Source organism: Cynocephalus volans, chromosome 4 (genome assembly GCF_027409185.1).
Source record: "Cynocephalus volans isolate mCynVol1 chromosome 4, mCynVol1.pri, whole genome shotgun sequence".
Lineage (NCBI taxonomy): Eukaryota > Metazoa > Chordata > Mammalia > Dermoptera > Cynocephalidae > Cynocephalus > Cynocephalus volans.
The window spans coordinates 150,826,011-150,852,177 of record NC_084463.1 but is presented as its reverse complement, the minus strand read 5'-3'; the positions used below and the strand labels follow the sequence as shown (position 1 = coordinate 150,852,177).

Here is a 26,167-nt window from a genome sequence, read left to right as displayed (position 1 = left end):
CTCTCCTGGAGAAAGTATCATAGAGTTTTATTATTCACAAATGTTTATGTAATTAGATGGGACATTTCAGGATTAAAAAAAGAGAAAAAGGAAGAAAGTGGGAGGAAGGGAAGAGGACATGTAGGGGCAGCATATTAACAGGTTCCAAGGATTCGGATATGGACATCTTTCAAGGATCAATATTTAACCTAGTACATACTGAGAGAAATATAGCAGATTTTTCATTCGTTTTTAGTTTTACCCACAGATGATTTTCAAAGCAAACTGGGATTTAATAATTAAGGATGTATATAAGTTAATTTTCTGGATAAATGTTATACCATTATTTGAAGAAAAATTAAGAACCATCAATGCAATATATAAAGCACCTTTTAAAAAATAAAGGATGTGTGTGTTTCTGTATGTATGTGAATGTGTGCACGTGAAAATACACTGAGACAGAAAGCAGTTTGCTGTGAAGGAACTTCCTGATGGACTCCTTCCTTATTTCCAATGCTGTAGATAAGAGGATTTAGCATAGGGATCACAATGGAGTAAAACGCAGTGGCTACTTTAATGAGGATCCATGAGCCCTTAGATTTGGGCACACTGTAGAGAACAAAGAGAGTCCCATGGAAAATGGCGATGGCAGTCAGGTGGGAGACACAAGTGGAGAGGGCTTTCCGATGTCCACCTATGGAAGGCAGTTTGATGATAGTGACAACTATGAAGACATAGGAGGTTAAGATGACCAGGAGGCTACTAGCCTCATTCAGTGTAGAAATGACTAACATCACCATCTGGCTGAAATGTGTGTCAGAGCAGGACACAGAGAGGAGGGCAGAGAACTCACAGCAAAAGTGATTGATGGTAGATCCACAGTAGGACAGTTTCAAAAGAGAATACATGAGTGTCAGGGAACCGAGTCCACCCCATATGTGAGCTCCAGCTACAAGGACTGCTCAGATCTTATGAGAAATAGCGACTGTGCAGAGCAGGGGGTTACAAACAGCCACGAGCCAGTCATAGGCCATCACTGATAACATATTTGCTTCTGTAATCACAAATATGATGGCAAAGAAAAACTGTATTATGCATCCTGTGAAGGAGATAATTCTGTCTTTCACAACTAAGATTTCTAGTATTTTGGGTGTGACTACACTGGGATAACAAAAATCCAAGGACAGATGGCCAAGGAATAAGTACATAGGTGTATGGAGTTTGGGATTGATCTTTATGACCCCAATCATAGCCAAGTTTTCCCCATGACAGTGACAGTGTAGATGGCCAAGAACACCAGGAAGAGGGGTGCCTGGAGGTGTGGGAACTCTGGAAGCCCAAGAGGACAAAAGTGTCTCCAGCACTCTCATTTCCTTCATTCAACATCATCATCCCAGTTGGAGGAATTCAGAAAGTTCACCCTGAGCAGCCAGAAATAACAGAGACAGTAGGAATGAGGGAAATGCAGACGGCTGGATGAGAATAACGACTGAGTGATGTACAAATTTCTTTGCCTTTTTTTGTGTGTGTGTGCCTCATTTGAACCTCCATTTGACCACTTAATACTTGAACATGGATTACTCCCTTTACCAATCAGAGACTCATCTCCTCATCTGTAACACATGAAATGTGTCTATCAAATAAATTTCTTTTATTAGTTATATAAATGTATGTGCACACTAAATGTTCATAATATTTCTCCCTTTTACTAAAGACTAAATAACTATGAACTATTATATGAATTTAACTTAAAATATCCTTAAATGCAACCGACATAATTCCACATAGATGGCCACTGGGGAATTAGCATTCTGTTTCTATGCAGGTATTTAATACTTTTAGACAGCGATGAGAAAACAGTAGTGGTGAGGTTTCTCAGTTAGACTGGACCTGAGCTGTCACCCTCAGGTCTGTATGACTATTAAAAACTGTTAGCATTTCTAGGAATCTCCCATAGGAAATAGGAAGTGGTGCAAACAGAGAACAAAGAGTGAAAACATTTTTAGAAGCATGGTAAAAATGGCTTCCATTACCAATTCCCTTCTTACTTTTTCTTCTGTCATAGAAATGAATTTCCACAAGGCTCTGACCATCAACACAAAAACTATACTTTTTCCTTGTTGTTTTCCTTGTCTTTCTTTGTCTCCCTCAGATTTCCCTTTATCTCAGCATTCAAAGGTGAGAAAGGCAGTTTGAGCAAAATAATATTTTCAAAATGTGCTCCCGTTTTTATTCCCACCCCAACACCCATTACTCAGCCAGGTAACTCTGGATCTTCAGTCAGCCTGCCTTCTCCCACCCTGCAAGTCTGATGTTGCTAAGATTTTATTTTAGAGTCATGTTCATATCCCTACACATTTTTCAATATTTACTGCAGGCTTCTGTGATTCAAAAAATGATGCAACAATCGAAACACATCTTTTAATTTGTTAAGACAAATGAACAGATATGATGTTGGTGGGAGGGGAGATAGTGAGGAGGGAAGAATTTATGGGAAAAGGGTCATAAAAATCAACTACAATGTATACTAAGAAGTTAAAATAAAAAATGAAAAATAAAATGAAATAAAATAAAATTTTTAAACATTATTTCTCAAAAATGTAACTTTTATACAAAAAGTTCTAAATGTATAATTAGGCAACAGGAGTTTCATTCAAAGAATATGCGAACAATGATTTCAATCAATTACATTTTTTCTCAGGGCGGGAATGATCATAGGAAACATGGAGGGCCTCTAAAACGTGAGTCAGATTTGGAAGCTAAATTTAGGTAAGTGTGCGTAATTTAAATGTAACTGCATGACCTTGAGGAATCACACCCTAGAGAATCTAGACGGGTGGTTTGCAATGAGCTACAAACAAGACAGTTGGAAGAATGTCCCTTCTTCCTAATTTAGAATATCATTAATTTTAAATCCTTTAATTATATGGGAAGGTTGAACATATTGATCTTCTGGTCTTGGAAATGTAAGAATAATAACCTACAATTTGATTCATTATGTATTTATTAAAAACATAAAATTTCCATAATTAACAAAGGGAAAGTCATAACCCAGTTTCAATAAATCAACATAGTATGTTTAGTGAATTGTGCTTCTTCAGTTTCTCTCAGCAATTTTGTTTTTGCACATCTGATTTTTTTTGTAAATACCATATTCACCATCATTCTGCATATAGACTTGATATGACAAACTTGTCATTTTGTATTTTACCTTAGTATCCCTTTTTTATTAAAATTCAGATTGAATATGCATGTATCAGTGAGGCATTTGAGAATTATGTTGAATAATATAGAGTATTGCGTTACTGTTGCAGAAATTCTATCAGAAAATTTATAGTGATATACCCTTACACATCTACGTGAATGTGCACATATTTTAGAAAAATTCTGCCCAATTATATTTTATGAAAAATATTTTTTATTCACTTTTGTTTTCTTTGTGTGTGTGTTTTCTGGTTTGTTTTTTTCACTGTATTTTCTGGGGGTGGGTGGGTGATCTAACTGTTTTCTAAATTTATTTTTTGAATTGAAACAACTGATTATACATTTTTGTGTGGTACAGACTTGAACAGAGTTAACTATCATCAGTTGTGTACAGTATGTGATGGTCAAATCAATATTATTAACATGTTCATGATTACAAATTGTAATTATTCTTTGTGTCACTTACCTGATTACTCCCTAAGCTACCTTCCCCTCTCCATTTATTCTTGATTGACACTTTTAGTGGGGGTAGACTTCAAGATATGGAGTTATCCTTTCTCAGACCACTGTTGCTGATAGGAAGTCGGCTGTCAGTCAAATTAATACTTTGAAGGGTAACTTAAATTTACTTCTTTTGCTCTTTTTAAATGTTATTTTCTTTTTGATTTGTAGTGTTTTCTACAATGTTACTATTATGCATGTATAAAATATAAACGGAATTAGATGTGTCCATTTCAGAAAAAATTTCAATGTTTATCTCATCAAATTTACTTATTTATGTTTTTCCAACCAAATTCTGGGATTCCTATTAAATATGTTACTGCAAGCATTAAATTACCTGTGTCCCTTACCTCATATATTTTTTCAGTTTTTGTCTGACTCTTTTATTCTTTTTTTTTTTTTTTTTTGTCATTTTTTCGTGACCGGCACTCAGCCAGTGAGTGCACCGGTCAGTCCTATATAGGATCCGAACCCGCGGCGGGAGCATCGCCGCACTGCCAGCGCAGCACTCTACCAAGTGCGCCACAGGCTCGGCCCTTATTCTATTTTCTCTTCTGAAAATTTTTAAAATACTACTTCTCTCGCCAGCTATGTTTGATCTGCTATTAAAACTTTAAGATCTTAATTTCATATGCTATATTTTTTAAATGATGCTTCTATTTAGTTCTTTTTTTTTCATGATTTTGGTAAAATATCATGATTCCTAATTCCCTGTGAATTTTTTAAAAATTATGTCTCTTAAACATGGAGTGTGTAGATTTACAATATGCATCCATTAATTCTAATTTGTAAAGTTATTGTCTTTGATTTCACAATGTCTTTCAAATATTGCCCAGTATTTCATATATTTCATATATTTCACCTTGTCTTTTATATATTGCTCAGCTTATTATGTATTTGCTAAGCTTTCTCTATATACTGGATATTACATTCAAAAGCTCATGTGTGAAAATATGTTGAGGCCTTCAAAGTTTTAGTGTCATCAGGATATTATTTCTCTTCCAATAGGCATTGAGAACACAAGTCTAGTACAAACTTCAACCAATTTCCAGACTTAAAGTTTCCTGAGCACCTTAGGTGAGTCACATATCAGTTTCAGACTGAAAAAGGTATGGTTTATCTCCTGATCTCTTTTGCACCTATGTGTATGTGTCCATGGCCTGAATCCACATTAGGGAATGTTTTCTCTGAATCTCCAACTTGGGTTTTTCTTACATTTGTTCCTTTACGTATAGGTCTATGAGGCCATAGAAAGTATAGCTCCACCTCTCAGCAAAAGGCTTTAGAACAAATCATCCACAGGTACCTCAATCATCTCTCTGAAATTCTGGCTTTCCTTTGAACTTGGCTTAGAATAAATTATGCTTGAAAGATATATATATTTTTTTACCCTACGTGGATCTAATAGCTGATCCTCAGGTAGCTTTTTAAAAATACTGTTTCAGTGCAAGAAGTCTGCTACTCAAGGCAATTGACACCTGACCTCAGAATGATCCTGATGTTGACATGACCATTGCCACCATTGAAATAGAACAACTCCAAGCCAGTGTTGCCTTAGTTACACATATAGATGTTTGGGTGTTTTTTTTTTTTACTTTCCTCAGAGCAAATAATTGATTGGAATAGGAGAAGTCAGAATCTCTCTTTTTGTCCACTGCCATACCAGTCTGTAAAATGTTGTTTCTAGACAACTGCATACATGTTTTTGGCCTTATACCTTCACTTTCAGCAACAATCCTGCTTTTCATCTCCAAATCTATCACTTTGCTATTAGAAATTGTTCCTAACTTAGTGTAGTTTCTGGATGCTGTCATTAAGATACATTTTTCAGAGGTTCTCTCTTCAACTTCAACAAGCCTGCTGGTTAAACTCTCCATTGTGTTTGTTATTTCGCTGAATAACTTCTTCAGTTCAGCAAGTTCTGCTACATTTTTTTTCAGGACATCGATTTCCCTTGTACATTTCCTCTTTCAAGTCCTGTATACTTTTCCTCATTTCATCATGATATCTAGCTGAGTTTTCTTTTATCTCATTCAGTTTCCTTAGAGTTATCACTCGAAATTCCTTGTCAGTCATTTCAAGGGCTTCTTGTTCTATAGGATCTAGAGTTTGAGATTTATTAACTTTTGGTGGTGTACTTTCTTGATTTTTTGTATTTCTGGTATCTTTTTTTGATGTTTATTCATTGTGGCAGGGGGTTTCACAGTCCACTGGTTTGAGACTATTGACTAACTAAGATGTTGCTGTGGTTGCCAATTTGGTATGGCTACCTCCGTGACTGCTCAGGTGGCCTCTAGGGCCTTGTGTGTGTGGTTGCCTTGGGTCTTGGGCCTCTCCAGGGAGCCACCTCTCTGGTCAGCTTGGACTCTGCTGGGCTGCTGGATCATGGGACGGTACCGCAGGATGTGTGGTCCCTGCTGAGCTTCCACTTCCTGTGCAGGACTTCTCCCTGTTCCGTGCGCTCTTGCCCGGGCTGCTGGATCATGCAGTGGCAACCCCACAGGGTGTGTGGTTTCTCTCCAGTCTCCGCCTCCCTAGCCTGGGCTGGGACGCGTCTTCTGCAACCCTCGTCTATCAGCTGGGCCTTCAAGACCCTGCTCGACACCGCATCACCCAGGAAGTCTACCAGGTTTCTGCTAGGCGCAGACGACCGGTCACTCTGGGTGCCTTTGTAGCACTGTGTAGATCTTTCTAGGGACTTATCACCTTCCTGGTATTGCAGTTATTTGTGTACTTGTCTTATCTCCCACACCAGAGCGTGAGCTCCTTAGGGGAGGAGCCTGCAGCACACGGTTCACCTTTGAATCCCCCTGGCATGGACTGAGTCCAGTGCCCGCCTGCAGTCATCTCTCTGGCAGGTTCAAGCGAACTCAGGAACTCTCTGACCACACTATACCTAACCAGAAATCAGTTAGGCATTTTTCCGAACTGGTGGCCACAGAGATGGTATCTGCCTCCTGGTAACAGGAAGTTTACTGGGGGCTGGAGCCCAGGGTACGGTGAGTGACAGTCGGCCCAGTCCATACTTCCTTGCCCTCCCGAAGCTGGCCGGGGATGCTCCATGCCACCAGCCACACCAGAGAACCGCGGAGGGAGTGGGAAGGGAGGCTGGCCCACAGGCCCCGGGAAGCCCCATGCCAGGGCAAGCAAATGGGAAGGTTCAGTGAGGAGCCAAGCTGGGTGAGGAGGACAGGCTTGGCCAAGCCGGGTCAGAGCCGCCACCACCTGAGAAAATGGAGGCAGCCCCGGGGCCGGTGAGTGGCCCAGTGGGGCAGGCGGAAGCCGAGCAGGGCTGGGCCGGGGGTCACTCACAGGGCTGTGCCGGGCTGGTCGGCTCCCTCTCTGCCTCTACGTCACCATCCCCGTTCTTGGCTGCCGTTGCCTCGGGTTGCTCACTCAGTCCCGTGGCACAGCTCAGGCGCTTCCCAGAATCTTCTTTAATGCCGGCCTGAAACCTCAAATCCTGAATAGGGCAGCTGGCCGCCTGCAGCGTGGCCCCGGCCTCCGGGATCCTGGCAGCATCAACAGCAGCACCGGCACAGAGTTCCCTGTTTAGAGACTCACTTTTGCAGCTAAGAAACAGTTCTTTTCCTGCTCCATTCTTCAAAGCTGTTGCCTGTAAATGAGGCAGCCTCTCCTGCCAAGGGCAAAATGGTGGTCAGCCCCCATGACCGGCCACCAGCAGTGGTCCTCCCTTAAGAGATGGCAAGAGGAAGGTCCACAAGTTTCCCAGCTGCCTAAGGCCCAGTGGCTGCCTTTTCCACCTCAGCTACTCCGCGCCAACCACTACACCCACCGCTCAGTGGAAATTATCTATGACACCATAACCAAAAGCCTTCTCAATCTAACTTGACAATATACTTCTAAATCTATGGTTATTCATCTCTTTCACATTTTATACAGTTAGTCTTTTACTGAATGTTCTTTAGAGCCTGTTTGATAACTAGATTGAATGTTATAACCAATGTAACTTTTATTTAGAACTTCCAAATGAATTATTTATTGATATCATGTTATATATGAATCATTATGTATACATATATATATGTATATATATATATATATATGTTCAGTAAGGAATTCAAGAAAAGGAAAAATACATACAGAAGATATTCTTGCTGTAATGTCTTCAAATATAAATGCTGCCATATTTTAGGCTACTTTCTTCATTTCACAGATATTTCACTGAAGTGTAAATGCTGGAGATCATGGTACTTCGGCATTTTTGCAATGTTGTCAAACATACACTTTCCATCTTTATTACATTAGAAATATTAACAAACTGAAAAGAAGAGTGAGAAGAAACTACAGAGAAAAGAAAACAGAAATCAATTAATCATCCTACATCTAAGTATATAGTGCTTATATTTGATGTGTACTTTGTCCAATTATTTAACTTTATGTATGTTTATCAAAAGTCACACCTGTAAGAACATTTATTTATCTATCTTCACTCAATGGAGAAAAATAAATAAATACAGAAAAGGTGGACTTGTTATCAGATATGTTGAACTCAACATGTAGGTTTCTATTGCCTCTCTCCTCCCTCATAAATCTGAAAATAATAGTAATAATAATAAATTAATAATTCAAATAAAGTCACATCATTAAAGACAGTGTAAAAATAAACACTATCTAATATGATTTCACTGTAACTCCAGAAGCATACAAAGGGGTGAAGAAGCACAGACTGATACAGCAGAAAAAGCCTAGCTACAGCTAAGAATGCCTTGAAGCACAGATCTAACGAACAGACAACATGATTTTTAGAGTACATGAGAGGTTCTGGCTACAAAAGCATTCAATAATATGAACAAAATAAATCCTGAATTCTTCATAAAAATATAAAGGGACAAAGACAAAAATGATCTACTCAGGGGTAGGAAAAAAATGGCAAAAAATGGTCTACTGCCTGTTATGATTTATTTCAAAACTATAATAATTAAGAATATATGCAATTGCACATACTTTAATGAAAGATACTAAAGAGTTATGAAATTGAATGAGGTAGACTGAGTGATTGGGTCCAAATAATCATCATCTCAATATGTTCATAAATTTTTCATATTTCATTACTGGTGAAATGTATTTCTGTACTCTTGAATTAGAGCTCAGCCATGTGACATGTTCAATGACATGATGGAAAAACAGACAGTGTGGCAATTCATAGCTTAGGCTTTAAGAGATCATGAATATTTTCCTTGGACCTCTTACTTTGTGATATTTTCATAAATAGCAAACTAGTCTCAAGATGGTGAAAGACATGTGAAGCAATCTACACTGGAAGAACTGTAGTATGAAGCAAATATTTTCTAGCCCCTACTACCTGAAATGGAGACAATTTAGGAGACCTGTAGATCTTTTAAAATAAATTAACTTCCTTTTACACCATTGGTTTTGGAACAGTTTTAAAAAGTGCAGCAATAGCTAACAGTAATGCTGAAAACACATACATGGGCACTTAGTTTATAACAAAGTTGGTGAAAAGACAGTGCAAACAGAGAATAGATTTGTTCTTCAGTAAATAGCATGTGCAAGGGAATATTCATATTGTAGAAGTAAAGTAGTTAATGAATGCTGGTCTTGACTACAGCTCTACTACGCTCAATTTGACCAAGATTAGCCCAACTTCCCATATGTAAGGAACACTCACTATTGGAGATATATGCTGCTCTCCAGGTTGAAGGCATAAGCTCAAGGAGAAAAATAATTCAAACCACACAGTGGTATTTAAAGCTTCTTCTGTGATGTAGACTATGACACCTTCAGTCACTGTGCATTATTCAAAGCAAGTCACATTGGAATTATCCTCTGCCTGCCTACAGGGGAGCATGACAAAGACAAAGAGAGAACTAATAATATTGAACAAATAAAAGAAACTGTCACAGACCCAAAAATAATGCCATTCAGAAAAATAAATTGCAAGTAACTCACTGAGGAAAATATAAAAAATATATATATAGTATTGAATATAATATAGAAGAATGGCTTTTGACCTCAATTGTACATAAATACAATCTTAAGCAATTACAAAAAAATTTATAAAGAAATATATTTGACTAAGTTAAAATTCAAACTTGCTCTTTATCATAGGACATTAAGGAAATAAATACAGCCAAATGTCAAATATATTTTCAAGATCAATAACTGAAAAATGAATAATATTCATAATATACAAAAAATTTTCAAGTAAATAAGAAAAAGACAAATCATTAAATGCAGTTTGATAAATTGGCATATGAAGGCACTTCACAAAAGAAAAAAAATGGTAAAATATTAAAATATGACCTACCTCAATAATCAGATATATTCAAAATATAACTATAATACAACATTTTACATAGAGCAAGATCACAAAGTCTGATAATACTACATGTTTGTGAAGAAGAGGATCATAACTTTAGAACTAGTAAACATCGCTATTATGAGTGTCAATTATTACAACCATTTGAAAAATGGAGAGATAATAGAATGCACAATATTTTTAGGTATCAATTCCATTCTAATGAGTACTTATGTTACATACAATGTTTTGCATGCCTAAAACTGAGATATATCAAACGTTCATCACTGCAGATTTAATTATAGAAAGTTGGGATATTTATACCATAAAATGTTAAATGGGAATATATGAGAAGAAACTATAAATGTACATAACAATATGCATAATCTGTAAAGTTATAATGCTTGCTTATAAAAGTCAGATAAATGGAATACATAACACATAATACCTTTCTCCTAAAATTTGCAAAGAAGTAATGCTAATTTGTAGATTTTGAGAAGCATAGATAGATAGTGAATCCATGTACAAAAGCAAGTGCATCATTATGATAAAAGTCATCCTTTTGACTATTGCTGGGAGTGGAAGAAAAGTGATGATAATTTCCAGGGTGCTCTTAATATTGTATCTATTGATCATTAAGATCAGAGCAGAACTAAAGAAAATAGAGACCCCCCCCCCAAAAAAAAAAAACAATAGAAAAGATTAACAAAACAAAACTTGGTTTTTCAACAAGGAAATAAATAAAATAGACAAAACATTATCTAGGTTAAAAAAAAAAAAGAAGAGAGAAGAACCAAATGACAAAAATCAGAAATGAAAAGTTAGACATTACAACTGATTTCACAGAAATACAAAGAATCATTAGAGAGTATAACAAACAACTGTATGACTAAAAATATGAAAATCTGGATGATATGGATAAGTTTCTAAACACATTCAAACTACCAAGACTGAACCAAGAAGAGATTGAAAACCTGAACATACCAATAACAAGCAAGGAGATTGAAGTGGTAATGGGCAATCTTCCAATAAAAAAGTACAGGTCTGGATGTTTTACAGTTGAATTCTATCAAACTTTTAAAGAGGAGTTAATACCAATTATCCTCAAACTATTCCAAACAATTGAAACAGACGCTACTTTTCCAAACTCATTCTATGAGGCCAACATAACTCTGATACCAAAACCAGATAAAGACACAACAAAAGAAGAAAATTATAGGTCAATATCCTTGAAGAACCTAGATTCTAAAATCCTCAACAAAATATTAGCAATCAAAATAGAGCAACATATTTAAAAAATTATACAATATGATAAAGTGGGATTCATCCCAAGAATGCAAGGATGATTTAACATATGAAAGTAAATAAATATGATATATCACATTAACAAACTCAAGGACAAAGATCATAAGATTATCTCAATAGATGCTGAAAAAGCATTTGACAAAAAAAATTCAACATCCCTTCATGATAATAACTTCCAACAAATTAGGTATAGATGGAAAATATCTCAACAAAATAAAAGCCATTGATGACAAGTCCACCTCCAGTATCATTCTGAATAGGGAAAAGTTGAAGGCCTTTCCCTTAAGAACAGGAATAAGACAGTGATGTCCACTCTCCTCACTTTTATTTAACATAGTACTGGAGGTACTAGCCAGAGCAATCAGCTAAGAGAAAGAAATAAAGGGAATCCAGATGGGAAAAGATGAAGTCTAACTTTCTCTATTTGCAGATGGCATGATAGTATATATAGAAAAGCATAAAGACTATATCAAAAAACTCGTAGAGCTGATTAATAACTTCAATAATGTTGAAGGATACAAAATGAATGCCCCAAACACAAGAGCATTTATATACACAAATAATGAACTAACAGAAACTGAAAGAAAGTAAGCCCATTTACAATTGCCACAAAAAAATAAGATACCTAGGGATCGATTTAACGAAGGAGGTGAAAGACATCTACAATGAGAACTACAAACAATTTCTGAAAGAAATTAAAGACACAAAAGATGGAAAGACATTCCATGCTCTTGGATTTGAAGAATTAATATTGTGAAAATGTCTATACTACCCAAAGCGATCTACAGATCCAATGCAATCCCTATCAAAATACCAATGATATTCTACACAGAAATGGAAAAAGCAATCTTACCTTTCTTATGGAACAAAGCAATCCTGAACAAAAAAATAAACAAATAAATAAATAAAACTGGAGGCACAACGCTACCTGACTTCAAATTATTATACAAAGCTATTGCAACCAAAACAGCATGGTACAGGTATAAAAATAGACATTCAGACCAGTGAAGTAGAATTGAGAACCCAGAAATCACTGCTCAGGCATATAGCCATCTGATATTTGACAAAGGCAGCAAAAACCTACATTTGAAAAAAAAGAGTGCTTCTTCAACAAGTAGTGCTGGGAAAATTGCATATCCATATACAGAAGGTGAAACAAGATATGCATCTCTCACCATACTCTAAAATCAACACAAAATGGATTAAAGATTTAAGTATTGGACCTGAAAATGTAAAATTACTATGGGAAAATATAGGAGAAACACTTCAGTAATTAGGTCTGTGCACAGGCTTTAGGAACATGAGCCCAAAAGCACAATAGTGAAAGAAAAAATAAACAAATGGGACTATATCAAACTAAAAAGTTTCTGCATAGCAAAGGAAACAAACAACAGAGTGAAAAGACAAGCTACAGAGTGGTAGAAAAATTTTGCTAACTATGTATCCAACAAGGGATTGATATCCAGAATAAACATAGAACTAAAGCAATTATACAGTTTAAAAAAAACCCAAATAACCCAATTAAAAAATGGGCAAAGGAGCTGAATAGACATTTTTCAAAGGAAGGCATAGAAATGGCCAACAGGTACATGAAAAAATGCTCAACATCACTAGTCATCAAAGAAATGCAAATTAAAACGACATTGAGATACCACCTCACTCCAGTGAGACTGGCTGTAATCAAAAAGACACTGAATAACAAACTCTGGTGAGGGTGTGGAGAAAAGGGAACGCTCTACACTGTTGATGACTGTAAATTAATGCAATCACTATGGAAAACATTATGGAGCTTTCTCAAACAACTGCATATAGATCTTCCATACAATCCAGCAGTCCCTCTTCTGTTTGTGCACAAAGAGGAATGGAAATTGTCATGTCAAAGGGATACCTGCACTCCCATGTTCATCGGAGGTCTGTTTACAATATCCAAGATACAGAACCAACCTAAGTGTCCATAAGTTAATGATTGGATAAGGAAACTCTGGTATATATACACTATGGAATACTACTCTGGCATAAAAAAGAATGAAGTAATCCCTTTTGCAACATGGATGAGCATGGAGAAACTTATGTTGAGTGAAATAAGCCAAGAACAGAGGGATAACTGCCGCATGTGCTCCCTCATACATGGGAGCTAAGAAAGAAAGAAGGAAGGAAAGAAAGACCACAGTAGTGCCATGATCCAACAGAGTGAGGGAACATAACTAGAAGGACAAAGCAGAGTTGGGGGAAATGTACCCTGGTACATTTTCATCAGTCCCAGTTCTCTGTAAATGTTTATTTTATTTTTTTTATTTGTCTTGTTAATAATAAGGTATGTAGTTGATTTACAGTATGCATTCAAAAATCCTAATTTTTAATTATTGTAATTAGTTTCACCTCATATGTCTTATATGGCCCTGCCTTTTAATGTGCTTTATCAACTTTGGTTATGAATCAGATGTTACCTTCAAAAGCTCATGAATTGAGGTCTTTGATGATTTGATCTTTATCAGTATAGTATTGTTATATGTTTCCAATAGGCATTTTAAAAAATGAGAGATAATAAAAGAAGTAGTCAGGTAAAGAGTACACAACTGTCCTATCTACCATAAGTGGATCACTGTGCAGTATGTCATAACAACACATTGTAACCCAAAATAGTACAAGTATACTTAAAAATCAAACAAATTTATAATTAAAAGGAAAATTTAAAAATAAGGGAAAACATTAAATTAAAAAGGAGGAAATAATACAATGCACAATTCTTGTAAGTATAAATTCCATTATAATGAGTACTATGTACAGTATATTGGTATGTATGCCCATGTATATTTTTCAATGTATTTCAAATTTAAAATGATGATGTCAGGGAATTAAGTAAAGGTCATATATTGCAATGAATTAGATTTTAATCTTTAAGGTAGTAGAAAATTATTGGACAAGTCTACAATGGGGGATGTAATAAACTCATTTTACATTTTAAAAAATTATAACAGATAATCTAAGATCAGTGGCTTATATAAGATTAACAGGTATGGATATTTGACTCATTTTGTATTAACTGCTAAAGACCAACTTAATGACAATGATGGCTCAGAGAGCAGACACTTGAAGAAATAGATTTTTCAAATAGAAACAATATAATTTATTGACAGATGTTTGTGAGAGGCTACAGAATACAAAATAATAAATGACATTTTTTCATTGTTTAATCCACTAAGTAGATGTGGATATCATTTGTTGATATGATGGCTGGTAGGAGGGACAAGATTATTGCGAGAATAGGTGTTTGAAAAGTATATTTTATTATTCTTGGTCTTTGCACAACTCAGTAATAGAAATATGCATGGTTAGAAGTACATTGAACTTTTTCTCAATACTCAGAATTATTTCAACACCTTTCAGATATATTACATTGATACTCAAAAAATGAGTGACACATACAGTTTATAGTAATATTTTCAGCATCTGCTTGCTTAAAATCTGATAATGTTTTTTCATAATTAAACTCCAAATCCTAATTTGATTTGAAATAAAGTTTAAGTTGAGACAAAATGTTCTGTTTTATATAATTTACTGAATCATTAGAGTTGGTTATGAAATGAGAATAGATCAGGAAAAGAAAGTCATCAAATGTGCTTGCAGCTTTTTTATTAAGCACAACTTAAAGCTAATCCATAATATAAGACTCAGTTTTCATAAATATATTAACACAGACAACTTCTTTTTAATCCTGACTTCCACAGAATCCAAAATAGAAATTTTGAAATATATTTCCTTGTGAAACTTCCTAAGATGAAGGGAATCAGAGTTCATTATATCTATATGAAACCAAAGATAATTGTAAGAAATTCTGAACATGGCAAATAATGGCATATGCAATACTTAATTGATTTCACCATAATATATATATATTCTTTTTTAAAGAAAGCTAAACTATCGCCAACAATATATAGGAAAAACTGAACACAGCTTGAACAGAAACGTATATACACATTTAATTGAATCATATTGAGTAAGATTGCAGGTTAGAGTTGATTAACCTCGCGAGTGTACTTTTCACCTCTTTGTTACTAGGGATTTAGAGAAGGAAATTCAGAATGGGGATCACAACTCTAAACAATACAGTGTCCAGTTTGATCAGGAGCCATGAGCTTTTGTAGTTGTGCACACAGTAGAGAAGGGGGATGATCCCATGGAAAATGGTGATTGCAGTCAGGTGCAGGGCACAGGTAGAGAAGAATTTTTTTTTTACTATTAAACAAAAATAATCCACCAGTTATTTTGCAATGAGTAAAAACAATAACAAAAAAAAGGCACTAAAAAAAAAGGTAAGAAAAACAATTAAACACCCTTTTATATGAAATAAACATATTTAGTGGACTTGATTAAATGAAAAAGCATTTATTTATGGGTAAACAGGTTTTGACATTGACTTAAAATTGCTGGCAGAGTCCAGTGTGGGACAGGTCCTTCAACTGGGACAGGATCATTCTGGCACTGAAGGACAATATCAATCTAACTACAAGATGATTGATCAGCACTATTTTTAGAGAAATGTTAATCAGAGGGGGAAATGTGTAAGCTGTCAGAATCATGATGTGGTCACATATGTCAAAACATAACAAAGAAATAAAGCCAAGAGGTTAAGAAGGGAGGGCCCTCACACACATGCCTATGCTAAAGGGTTCTCATGCACATATGTCTATAAGAAAGACCTTTGTCAAGGACTTTTAAAGCTGAAGCTTGCTACATGAATCACAGGGACAGATATCCAAATGCACAAGAACACTTCCCTGACACACTGCCTTCACTAATGAACTATGTCTCTCTGTCAGTTATTTGGCCTGAAATATTTTAAACCCATTTAATGGTCCACATAACATAGCACAATGAAAACTTTCTGAAAGTCTAAGTTAGTTGTAATTAAGAAAGAGTGACTATTTTCTATAGATCCAATATAATCTGGTTCTTGAAGTAATCTACAGGTATTTGTATTATGATATAATATACGTAGTCTGTAGTATATACACTAAACATTTTAATATCTAAATATGCAAAGTACATATATATTAATATACGTAGTTTATCTGCATATTATCATACACAAGGGCATCTATATATCTAAATATGTGTAATTATTAACCTACCTACAAAGAGAGAAAGATATAAAGACAGACAATTGGTCATAATACAACTTCAGATACCTTGTTTGTCATAAAGTGATATCATACCAACTTTTATTAGTCATCAATTTCTATATTAGAATTATTTATGATTAATTAAATGTAATGATCTTTGAGTAGATAATACATTTACCTAATGTGTTTTACAATACAGGTTAAAAAAAAGTCTCCCACATTCTGCTCTCCCACAGTCTATCAGTTTTTCCACCTCAGGTAACTGCTGCCACCTCTTTCTTTCTTTATTTGTTTATTTGAACCCTCAAGAAATAGAAGTGCACATACATGCTCATCCATAACAGGAACATACATAGGTACTTCTCCTATAAATGCTATCCAAATTACTTCTGTGTGGTTCTTGCTCAATTTTCCTGCAACATTCTATTTTGGAGATACTAAGTATAAAAATGTATAAGTATATATAAATAATGCCCTAAACTTCTAATGGCTATATGGTATAATTATTTTCAAAATACCATGATTTATTACCAAACACATATCAAAGGACATCGTAGTGGTTCCAGTCTATTGCTATTAAAAATAACACTACAATGATATCCACATTTATATATTCACAATTGTTTTTCAAAACATCATTATAAATTCTCAGAAGTAGTATTCTGGGTTACAAACTACACCATAAACTACATTTTCTTAGAATGGTGATTACTAAATTACCCTCTAAAGTGATTCTAACAATTTGCCCTCTCACCAGCAAGTATGAGGGTCCTTGAAGATTCATATCACAGAACCCCATTAAAAAAAAAAAAAACTTGTCATGCCAGCCATCAACTCCTTCAAAACTGACCTCAAGACCACAGAACCACCATGTCCACTTGACTGATCAGGTATGAGTACAAATGCCTGATCCAAGGAGGTCATTTCAGACAAGCCTTACGTGAGACAAATCTCCCCATGGTCCAGGGGAGGATTTGCTTGATTTATTACAGCCAGAATCAGCCCTATGTTCAACTTTGTATCTTTCTTTTTCTTCCCATAGCGGTTTACCCTCAATCAATACTATACCTGCTAAACTATGTCTCACGATGTTGTGTCCACTTTGAAGAAAAGAAATGTAGATAAATTTTGTCAATTTTTTTTCAATTTTTAAGGATTGTAATTGAAGTATATCTTAAATGCAATGAAGTGAACAACTGAGTTCAATTCTCTGAATTGAAACGAATGAAGTTGTACATATACCAGGAAGATCAAAATACCAATTATTTACCAAAATATTACCCAGGAGCGTACGGCACATCCTTCCCAGTAGTTCATCCAAGATGACATCTATTCACACATTACTATATTTTTGCCTCTTTATAGACTTTATATTAATAAAACAATGATTTATACATTTTGATATTTGCCTTTCTTGCTTAACATTATGGTTGTGTAATTCCATGATGTTCTTCTGAATATTGTTAGTTAAGGGTTTTTTTTTTTTTTCATTTCTATGTGGTATTGAATTTAATAAATACAACAAAATGTTTACAATTTGATGCACATATAAGTTATTTTCATTCTGAGGTAATTGAGAATATTATTTCTGGGAACATTCTTGTTTGTATCTTTGATGCAAATATGTGTTTCTACTGAGTGTATACCAAGGAATGTAATTATGGGCGTATATTTCCAAACAGTTTTCCAAAGGATTTGATCAACTTTACATACACACACTCAACACCTTTAAAAATTTGTTTAATCCACGAATTTGATAACTTTTGGTTTAATCAATTTAACTTCCTTTTGAAGTTTGTTCATTAGATTGCTTACTAGTACTTCTTGTCTTTTGACTCTTTATAATTAGTATGAGATCTTTCTTATAATAATTATTATATGCATGTCTCATATGAATCCCAAAGACGTTTTCGGTCTTTCCTAGGCTGATTACCTTAATAACAGACAAGAAAACAAGAATTTGGATGCAAGTAGTTTATTGGGAAGAAGAACTTAGTAAGCACCAATAGTTAAGTTTGAAGCACAGCAGGAATGAACTGGTCATTTTTGGGAGCAACTGGGGCTTAGACTCATTGGAGAAAGTCCCTGGGAAAGACTGTGTAAAACCTAGCTGAAGCTTGTCCCAACAAGGGTTCAGGAAGCTGGGGTATATATGCACCCACTACAACCTATCATTGATTGAGACCCATTTCTGCAGGTAACCCTGGCACTTAGGAGTTGGGCTGTGCATGAACTGGGCACACTCCTAGTACTGAGAAAAAGAGCCTCCAGATAGGCAATCATGGATATTTTCAGTTAAAATGAATAAATAAATCTGAAAAAATAAAACAAATAAAATAAGAACAGAATAAATTAATAATGTAAACAGCAAACATAAAATAGATGAGATAAACAAATATAAAATTGGATCTGAGAGAAAACTAAGAAAATTGATTAAAATCTTACATATCTAATCAAGAAAAAAATACAGAGATAAGGCAAAAATACCTAGTATTAGCACTGAAAAGTGAGAATCATTATAGTCCCAGGCAATTTTAGAAGGAGACAATTGTGAAAAATATTGTGCCAACAAGTTTGAAAGTTTAAGTATAATGGATGATATTAAGAAAAATAAAACTTATAAACTGACTTAAAAACTAATTGAGATTACCATTTTCTTGACAATATTAAAGTAAGTGAATTCATAATTCAAAATGTTTCTATGAAATGGAAAACTTTCCTAATTTCCCGTGAATTCTAATACTATGCATATTTTTCTCTAGATCAAATAAGAATAAACACTTCTGAGTTCATGTTAAGAATCTAGAATAATGATATCAAAAACAAGGGCAATAGAGTAAAATAGAGTGAAAGAATGTACCGAAAAACTTCACTCATAAACACAGAATTCAAAATTCTAATTGAAACATTTATATATTCAATTAATCAGCAAATAAAAAGGATAATCTATTACATCACTTTAAAATTTGTTTTGAAATAAAAATATATGGCTTAATAATAGGGAATTAAAATATACATAAGTAGCTATATTAAAATCTTAAAGGAGCTAAATCACATAATTATCTTTAAAAATGTAGTAAAGCAGCTTGAAAAAATTCGACATCCACTCACCAACAAACAAATGTAGTGATGTAGTGAAAAGATGTAAAAATAAAACAATGCAGATGATTTTAGTAATCTAAAAAAAAAAAGAAATCTATCCCCAAAAAACCTATAAAAAATATTTTCAATATGAAATGTAAATGATTTCTCTGTAAAATCAGAAAGCCAAGGATGCCCAAATTTACAAGGTTAATTCAACATTATGTTGAAGTTTCAAGCTATTTAAACAAAGCAAGAAAAATAACTAGAAAGAATAACATTGGAAAGAAAAAATTAACCATATTTAATCAGAGAGTATGTGATATACATGTTGAAAATACAAAATAATGTACAAATAAATTATAAAATTAATAAGAAATTTTGTTAGAGCTGCCAGAAGAAAAATAAATATAAAAATATACTGTACTAAAATCTAAAACCACATGTTTTCCAATGAGCAAGAAAAATAGCATTAAAAATATCATGCACTCAGTCATTTATTTAATAAAATATGTGAAAAATCATTATAGAAGAGCATACACTAAAATTTTCATTATAAAAATTGAACTAAGTATAAATAAAGAGAAAGATATAGTAAGCTTCTGATTTAGAAGACTTGGTGATACAAACTTGACATTTCTTTTAAACTGTATTTATAAATTCACTGCAATGCTAGCATGAATGCAAACAGGTATGATGCTAAAATTTGTTTGGAGAGGTGAATTCCCAAAAATATCCCAATTACACTGTAAGAACAATAACAAATTTTAGGAGTTGCCCTATTGGATATCAAAACTTATTAGTTATAGGTGCTTCTGACCATAAAACAAATAGAATCCTACATTGAGCTTAGACATTGACTGATTTGTATACGAATACTAAATTTCTGAAAATTATAACACTGAAGAAAAGCATATAACAGAGTAAATATTACATAAATATTGTTGGGACAAATATACATTTGTACTTTAAAATACAAAATAGGCCTAATGTCATAGTACACCAAAAATCAATTCTAAAATTACCATAAAAAATGAATGTAAAAATCAATATAAAAAGACATAGTAAAATCTATTATACAAAATTAAAGAAAATAGAGTTTAACATAAAAGGAAGATAATGTATGGAATTGGGGGCAATATAGCACATAAATTGTTAGACTGTATTTTCCTTATTTTGGAGGAAAGAAATATTTCTTAAATAGAATATTAAAAGCACTTCACTGTATCTGTATAAATGGACAATTTCATGAGCGGTGCTTGATTAGAAATCAGAAAAGCTGTGCACCCAAATACAACATTGAAACAGTAAAAAAATAAATAAATAAATAACAATAGGGGAGAAAATTCAAGACATAAAAGGGTTTATGGGCAATTTGTAAAAGGCTAATAATGTTCTGTCTTTTCTTATTTTGAAGAACTAACATAGAAGATTATTATTCAAAAATATATATCTAAATCATTGTTATAATTCACAATGACAGAGGCAGAGTGAGTGGAAAAGTAGGGCAGCATGCAAGGGTAAGATATTTACAGGTTTTGAAGATTAGAATTTGAAATACTTAAAGGATCATTATTTAGCTGACTACATTCTGGGAGGAATATAAACAGAGTTTTCCTTTTCTTTTTTTAATTATTTTTATTTTACTGACAGCTGATGGTTAAAGCATAGTGAATTTTAATAATTGTGTCATGATAATTTGAAGGAGATAGTTCTGTTTTCCACAACTAAAATTTCTAATAGCTTGGGTGTGACTATACTGGAATAAGAAAAATAAATTATCAAATACCCTGAATCAATTTTATCCCATTATATGAAAAATAAATTAATAACTATCAGCTCAATGCATAAAGCACATTTTAAAAAATAACTAGGATCCGTGTGTTTGCGTGTATCTGTGTGTGTGCGTGTGTGAGATTACACTGAGTGAGAAAGCACTTTGGTGTGAATTAACTTCCTGACAGTCTCCTTCACATCCTTATTTCTAAGACTGTAGATAAGAGGATTTAGCATAGGAATCACAATGGAGTAAAATGCAGTAGCTACTTTAATGAGGAGCTTTGAGTTTTTAGAGTTGGGCACACAGTAGAGAAGGAGGATGTCCCCGTGGAAAATCGTGATTGCAGTCAGGTGGGAGGCACAGGTGGAGAAGGCTTTCCGAATTCCACCCTTGGAAGGCATCTTGATGATAGTGACAACTATGAAGACATAGGAGGTGAGGATGATCAGGAGGCTACAAACTTCACTGAATGTGGAAATGACGAATGCCAACATCTGGCTGAAGTGTGTGTCAGAGCAGGACACAGAGAGGATGGCAGAAAACTCACAGCAAAAGTGATTTATGGTAGATCCACAGTAGGATAGTTTCAAAAGAGAATATGTGAGTGTTGAGGAACAGAATCCACCCCATGTGTAAGTTCCAGCTACAAGGACAGCACAGAGCTTACGAGACATAGCGACTGTGTAGAGCAGGGGGTTACAAACAGCCACAAACCGGTCATAGGCCATCGCTGCTAACATGAACATTTCTGCAAACACAAACATAACGGCAAAGAAAAATTGCATCATGCATCCTTTGAAGGAGATAGTTCTGTCTTCCACAACTAAAATTTCTAATAGTTTGGGTGTGACTACACTGGAATAACAAAAATCCAAAAAGGATAGATGGCTAAGGAAAAAGTACATGGGTGTCTGAAGTTTAGGATTGACCCTTATGATCCCGATCATCCCCAGGTTCCCCACCACAGTGACAGTGTAGATGGCCAAGAACAGCAAGAAGAGGGCAACCTTGAAGGGTGGGAAATTTGAGAAGCCCAAGAGGACAAAAGTGGCTCCAGCACTCTCGTTTCTCCCAGTCAGCATCATCATTCCTGTTGGAGGAAATCAGAGAGTTCATCCTGAGCAGTTGGACATAACAGAGACAGTAGGAATGAGGGAAATGCAGATGGCTGCATGAGAATCACCACCGAGTGATGTACGAAATATGCACTCATGTTTTATTTTTTGGGGTTTTACCTGCCTCATTTGAATCTGTCTTTGGCCACTACCAACTATTGGAACATGGAATGTCCCCTTTACCCATCAGCAACTCATTTCCTCATCTATAAAACAAGAAATGTGACTACAGCATAAAGTGCTTTTACAAATTGCACACATATATGTGCATACTAAATGCTAACAATATTTCCACCACTTATTAATAATAATATGAATTTCACATAAAATTCTATTACTTGTGAAGGAATAATAAGACAAATTAAAGAATAACAAGGAAAACATCTTAGTTCTTGGCAATAGGACAGATTACAACTGAGATGACTCAACAGAGCCCGCCACTGGGGATTTAAACAGTGTGCTTCTAGGCTGTTACTTCACATTTTAAGACATGAGGGGACATAGTGCCAGTAAGTATTCTCAGTTAAAGTGGTGCTGAGCTGTCACTCTCAATTCTGTGTGACTATTTTAAAGTGTTAGCTTTTCTACAAATATCCTACAGGAGGCAGGTAATGGTGCAAATCGAGAACTGTAAATGGAAAACACAAACAATGCATGGTCAAAGCAGTTTTCTCGCCTAATTCCCTTCTAACTTTTCCTTCTGTCTTTGATTCAGATTTCCACCAACGTCTGAATCCATCAACAAAATATGTTTCTATTTTTTTACTCGGGCCTTTTTCCCCCCTCTGATTCTCTTTTAATTTCAGCTTCATCCTGTGAGAAAGGTAGTTAGAGAAAAATGAAAGAGATTTTCAAACTGTTCAGCTGTATTTATTCCCACCCCAACAGCCATTACCCTGCTAGATAACCCTGGATCTTCAGTCAGCCTTCTCCCACCCTGCAAGACTGGCATTCCTTAGATTCTATTTTAGCGTGGTGTCAAATCCTCACACATTTTTTTCAAAATGACATTCTTACAAAACTCTTGAAATCTAAACACTACTGCCTGGATTTCTATAATATATAATATCACTACATATCCAGACTCTTCAGTGCTCTTACTTTTATTTCACTCACACCAGCATTTTTAATCTTTCATGCACAAACTTATTTCATAATGTAATACCTTCTCTTCTAAATTGAATGAACTTTTCTGAATCAAAGTCTAAGCACTCTTACCTTTTAACAACAAATTCCACGCAACACTTTTCCAGAAATCTGTGGTGATTAATCCGGACTTCAAAGTTATACTGCTCTGAATGTTTCCACCTACATGGTTTTAAAATCACAGTTGTTATACCAATCCAGCATATGTATCTATGGCTTTATAAGTTTGTTCAGTCTTCCCCTAAAAGACTGTCAAAAATTGAGAACAAATAATTAATTAACATTACTTTAATATTCACCATGGTAACCAAACTTCCTTAAAGTACATAAATTAGGTTCCAAGACAAATCCACATTAACTTTCCTAATTATGTACAAAATAGAATTCAGTGCCTTTTATTCTTATTCTCAACTTGTTTGTGTGCCCCTGCAATACCACTAAGCTCGCGAACATGTTTCTGTGCCAAAAATTTTATATTTCTCATTTCAGAATTTACCACTTCTGTATTAAAATATAACACTTTGATTAACAAGTCACTGGAAATCAGACATCCTTTGTAGAATTATTTACAAAAGGCTTCTTTGATTAAATTAGTAAAAATTTTGAACACTATTTCTGAAAAATGTGAATTTTTATGAAAATTGTTCTCATTTTTAGTTGGGCAACAGAAGTTTCATTTAAAGTATATGGCACAACAGGTACAAAGCAAATTATGTTTTTTCTTATTATGAATATAAATCATAGACAGCCTTTCAAGAGTGAGTAGGATTTGGAAACTATATTCAGGTATATTGTGGTGTATTTTAAAGCTCACTGCATGACCTTGAGCAATCAAGCCCTAGAGAATTCTGAGTGGAATTTGCAAGGAGATACAAGTCAGACAATTTGAAAAAAGTGCCTTCCTCTTAATTTAGAATGTAATTAATTTAAATCATGTAATTATATGGGAAGGTTGAACATGTTGATCATTTGGTCTTTGAAAAATCACAATAACCATCAATCTACACTTTGATTCATTACCTGTTTGTTAAAAATATAAAACTTCCAAAATAGATGAAGAGAAAATCACAATCCTAGTCCAATAAACCACATGTACTATGGTTAGTGAGTTGTCTTTCTTCAGCTTCCCTTATCATTTCTATTTTTGTAAATCTTATTATTTTTTTTTTTTTTGGTAAATAATACACTCAGCATCATTCTGCATGTAGACTTGATACTGTTTCCTTATATTTAGTATTTTATCTCAGTATTCTTTTTTATTAATACTCATGTTCAACATACATTTTTCAGTAAGGCAATTTATTGGTATGCTGAATATAGTGTAATTTTCTTTGGTAGAAATTCTATGAGAAACTCTATCACAAACTCTGTAGGTATATATACTTACAGATCTATGTGAATATGCATAATATTTAGACAAAATTTCCCAAGTTCTATTTTATGAAAAATAGTTTTATTTCACTGTAGTTCTTGAGTGATACGTTTCCTTGGTATAAATTTCAAGACATGAAGTTATCTTTTCTCAAGGCACTGAAGATATTTTTTCATTATATCATCTTCAATTTTTGCTAATAGGAAGTCAGCTGTTGTTAGTGAACCAGCACCTTGAGAGGAAACTTGAATTTACTTCTTTTGCTCTATCTCGCTCTCTCTTTTTTTTTTTTTTTTTTTTTTTGTCTTTTTCGTGACCAGCAGTCAGCAATGTGAGTGCACCAGCCAGTCCTATATAGGATCCGAACCCGCGGCAGGAGTGTCACTGCGCTCCCAGTGCCGCATTCTCCTGAGTGCGCCACTGGCTCAGCCACTTTTGCTCTTTTTAATGTAGTTTTCTTATTGATTTGTTGTGTTTTCTACAATGTTACTATTATGCATAAATAAAAATATATATGTAATTTGATGTCTTTATTTCATGAAAATGTTCAACATTTATCCCTTCAAGTGTTATTTCTTCTCTTTATATTTTTTCTTATCAGCTGGGTCTCCAATCCAGCATATGTTAGTCCAAGCATCAAATTATCTTTCTTTTACCTCATATGTTTTTCCATTTTCTGTCTTACTCTGTTTAATTCTATTTCCTTCTTCATTTTCTCCTCTTTCAATATACTATATATATCTCTTCAACTATGCTTTATTTGCTGTTAAAACTTTCAGATAAGATCTTAATGTCATTTACTATATTTTCAAAATAATATTTTTTAGTGTATATTTTTAATGACACTGGTAAAATATGATTTCTCATTACCCATGCATTTTTATTATATTTTTAGAATTTTGTTAGCTTACTCAGAGAGTCCATAGAAGATTTACAATATTAATCCAATAATTCTATTTTATAAATGTTATTACATTTAGTTTCACTGGTTTTTCATTTACTTTTGTTTGTTTTTGTTTGTTTGTTTGTTTGTTTTTGGTTTTGTGTCTCTAGCCCTGCAGATTGATTTTTTTATTTAATTATTTAAAAATTGAAACATAATTGATTATACATATCTGTGGGGTACAGCATTGAATATCAATACCTGTATACAATATGTGATGCTCAAATCAAGATAATTAGTTTATTCAATCTTACATGGTGTAATAATTTTTTGTGGCCCTTTACCAAGTTCTCACTAATGTCCCCCTCCCCTTCCCTCTTTCCCACATCTGGTGG

General features: G+C 34.3%; 1 protein-coding gene across 1 annotated transcript; it reads right to left on the bottom strand.

The window, feature by feature from the left end:
• Nucleotides 1-21,393: 21,393 nt before the first annotated feature.
• LOC134376962 (olfactory receptor 1165-like) lies at nucleotides 21,394-22,341 on the bottom strand. Its single transcript, XM_063095562.1, has one exon. The coding sequence runs from the start codon at nucleotides 22,339-22,341 to the stop codon at nucleotides 21,394-21,396; it is 948 nt and encodes a 315-aa protein (XP_062951632.1).
• Between the last annotated feature and the right edge of the window lie 3,826 nt (nucleotides 22,342-26,167).